General features: G+C 33.6%; 1 protein-coding gene across 1 annotated transcript in view; it reads left to right on the top strand.

The window, feature by feature from the left end:
* Window positions 1–324: 324 nt before the first annotated feature.
* The window catches only part of LOC113236242 (proton-coupled amino acid transporter-like protein pathetic), a gene marked incomplete at its 5' end in the record, with an annotated part of 4,849 nt that continues 1,580 nt past the window's right edge, over window positions 325–3,593 (top strand). The window contains 3 exons of the mRNA XM_026472248.1: window positions 325–562; window positions 2,713–2,932; window positions 3,426–3,578. Coding sequence (XP_026328033.1) covers window positions 325–562; window positions 2,713–2,932; window positions 3,426–3,578 — 611 coding nt within the window. The remainder of the gene's footprint in view (window positions 563–2,712; window positions 2,933–3,425; window positions 3,579–3,593) is intronic.

The following is a 3,593-nucleotide window of genomic DNA, read 5'->3' on the forward strand; positions in this document are numbered from 1 at the left end:
ATTTATCCAAGTACACCAAAAATTTCTTATATTATATTATATATAAGAAATTGAAAAAAAATTAAAATATAGTATTACTGCATTTTATTTGAGATGTTGTTGTTGTAGTACGGAGGGTATTTATTTAGCAATGCAGAATAATAATTTTTATTTATAAAAACTTGTAATTAAACTGAATGCTTTTCTAATTTGCGAAACCAAATAGCCGCCATTTTGCGGTAGGAGGAGCGCATCGCGTGAGGGGATAGACGCTTTTTATGACTCATTTTGGTGATGTTATTTAGTAAGTGTAGTTATTATTATGATACTTAAAAATTGTTACAGGTCTTTGACGTCATGTTTCCGGAATTGAAGCTATCCGTTCAAGCTTATTGTGCATTAACCTTAGTGCCTTTAGTGCTCATCTGTCAAATAAGAAATCTGAAGTACTTGGTGCCGTTCTCAGCGTTAGCCAATTTGCTAATTTTATGCGTGTTTGGTATTACTATGTATTTTATCTTCACTGATTTGCCACCTGTTAAGGATAGAGAAATGGTGACCAGTGTTACGCAGTGGCCGCTTTTTTAGGTAAGATATTTATAAAGTTAAAGAATAAACTAAGAATTATTTTGTATCTCTATGTATGCAATTGTGTAATATTCAAATATACATAATATTTAATAGGATTCTTGTTCAGTAAATCATTGTTTGTCGTTGTTAAGTTTGTAAATTGTTTGCTTTTTTTGATCGGGCAGGGAGTAAACAGATTTGTCTTGAATAGTGAATGTGGTAAAATAACATAACACACAATGAGAATTTGTCTTTTTCTTATTTCAAAATGCGGCAACAAAAAGATGCAATGCCAAAGGAAAACCTGTCTAAAGCAAAGCTTCCTATTAAATAAATTTATCCATATAGCTACAAAAAATTTAAAATTTGTAAAATATTAGTGTTTATTTTCATAAAAACAAACCCAGGAAACTACAATCGGAGTTCGTTCAATTTTTTCTGTTATTGTTTCGTTTTTAAACTAATTATCATACCGGGAGCAAACACAATAAATTAATCAAGCTAATAAAAGTAGATTGAATGGATTTTTCTTAGAAAGTTACGCATTATGACATGGCTTGATGGTGCGATTCCTGGAACCGGTTCTCAGTCCAAGATCCCAGCTTTGCAAACACTGCTGTGAACACAAACTTTATCACTGGCGTTAATCCATTAATGCGGCATTTTAGAATACTACGCTATTACAGTTTTAGAATGTCGCTTGTGTATCACAATTTTACCGTATCGACAGGCTTAGTCTATAGTGTGCCACGCTGACCCAATCCAAGTTGTAGACTCCACACGTTTTCCAAAGATTGGGAAACTTTTTCGATTTGCACTTTTCATCATGATGATTTTTTTTCACGATTAACGGGTGGTATTATTAGACATTCGTAAATGTCCGTAACTTCAAAATTTAAATCATAAGCACGACCTTTCTATTAAGAATCGACTATTCTCACACTGTACTATCGCTCAAACTAAACATACCGCTGAAAAACTTTTGACATTTGACATTCACATTCAAATTTCCAATTAAGTATCGTTTTGTATTAAAATTTATGAGAATATCAAAGAAAGATAAGCGCGCTGTTTGAAGTTAAACCAACAGTGAAAACGAATAAATTGTCCCCTAAGTTTTTTTTAGATCAATCGTAAATGTGTCGGCCTTTAGACATCTTCTTGAAATTAATTACATGTCTAACGTTGAGTAAGTAGTATAATATAAAAGTAAAATCTTTCACTGTTGTCGTTAGAATAATGATTCGTTTTGTCACAATAATCCTCTGAGGGAAACTCCGAATGGATTCAGATGTTCAGTAATATTCCATTGTCTTTCAGCAAATTTGCAATGCGATGATATATTTCAGTCTCATGGGAGCCATCACTCAGTTTCCTTCAATTTTACATTAGACTTTGGAATTATCAAGATGTATTTGGTCTATTTTAACAATGTGTGTACATTCCCCAACAATTTATTTGCAAATTTTATCAATAGGACGCCTCTATCGTTTCTATAGACATGACTTTATGTAACGATGTTTTTGTTTAGATTTGTTAATGATTTAACGTATTCTAGAAACCGTGTAAAAAGTAATATAGTAAATCTAACATACATTTTAATGTCAGATAAGCTTAATTTCAATTTTGTATCTTTTTGTTGCTGAAAATCGTTTCCGTTTCGAAAGGATTTTATGACATAGGTCGCCAGATCTTTGTTTTATCTAAGAGTACTGCTAGTGAAGAACTTCACCAAGTCTCATTTATGTTATTCTAACTCCTACCTTAGTGGAATAATGTACTTTTGTAATAAGTTATAGAAAAAATACGACCGCTACATACTTAATAATTCAGGTTCTTAGGTTTTTGCGATTGTTCCACGTTGAAAACTGAACTATCTTTTCCAGATCTAGATCGTAAATATTCCTTTCCGATACTTTACTACGGGTTGACTGAGATGATTTGTTTGGAAAAACAAATAAACGCGATTTAAATCTGAAAAAGTAGTTAATTTTTTTTTTCAATTTACGTACTTACTTCGGTGGAGCAGTGACCCAAAGTGGGTTTTGGCCTTTGACATCAGATTCTGCCACGCCTCCCAGTCCACTAGCACCGGGGTCCTTCAAAACTTTTTGGACTTCATTGGTATTTTCATTTCCGACATTTAATAAGTATTTGTTAATCTTTTCAGCACAGTAATATTTGCCATGGGAGGCATTGGTGTGGTAATGCCAATAGAAAACGAGATGAAGAATCCTAAACGATTCCTGGGTTGCCCCGGGGTGTCAAATGTTGCTATGGTTATTATAATCTCCTTGTACGACGTTTTCGGCTTCTTTGGATATGTGCAGTACGGCGATGATGTGAAGGGAAGCATTACTTTGAATCTACCAGAGGACTATATGTGAGTACCTTCTACGCTTGCTTATAAAGATGCAAAAGAATGAAACGTGGAAGTTGTTTACTGGCTGAGAGGGTTATTTATGCAGAACTTGCCTGTATGTGATACCCTATTATTGGTAGCGCAAAATGACACTATGTTTTTTGATTGACCATCGGAAGAGCAAGCCCAATCCCAGACACTAGAAATTTATAAGATCCTTTGTCCAACGGCTAGCAAAGCATGTGTACAGGTGGCATTAATTTATTTTTACGAGTAGTACAAAAAAAAATGTATTGTCTTTCTTAAATGTAGTTCTATTATTTGCTTGTATGATACGACGCAGTCACAATCACAATAGAGTAGTTTTAGAGCTATAAAATGTTCAACGCTGTACACTTTGTTTAGTGTTCCTTTCAAAGAACCTAAACAATCTACAAGAATGTGTTGCATGGTTATTATTTATTTAGGACTTTCGGGAAAAACAGAAATAATAACTTTATTTCTTTTCTTACAGCATCGCCCAAAGTGCAAAACTTATTATGGCAATAGTTATGTTCCTATCCTACGCCTTACAAATGTATGTGCCGATGGAAATGATAAACCGAATGCTACAAAAACGTAAAACACAAAGTTATAACAACCTCATCCAGGTGACTATTAGAACAACGTTGGTGACTGCCAC

The sequence above is a fragment of the Hyposmocoma kahamanoa genome, unplaced genomic scaffold, assembly GCF_003589595.1.
Source record: "Hyposmocoma kahamanoa isolate Upper Pololo Valley unplaced genomic scaffold, ASM358959v1 90325, whole genome shotgun sequence".
Classification (NCBI taxonomy): Eukaryota; Metazoa; Arthropoda; class Insecta; order Lepidoptera; family Cosmopterigidae; genus Hyposmocoma; species Hyposmocoma kahamanoa.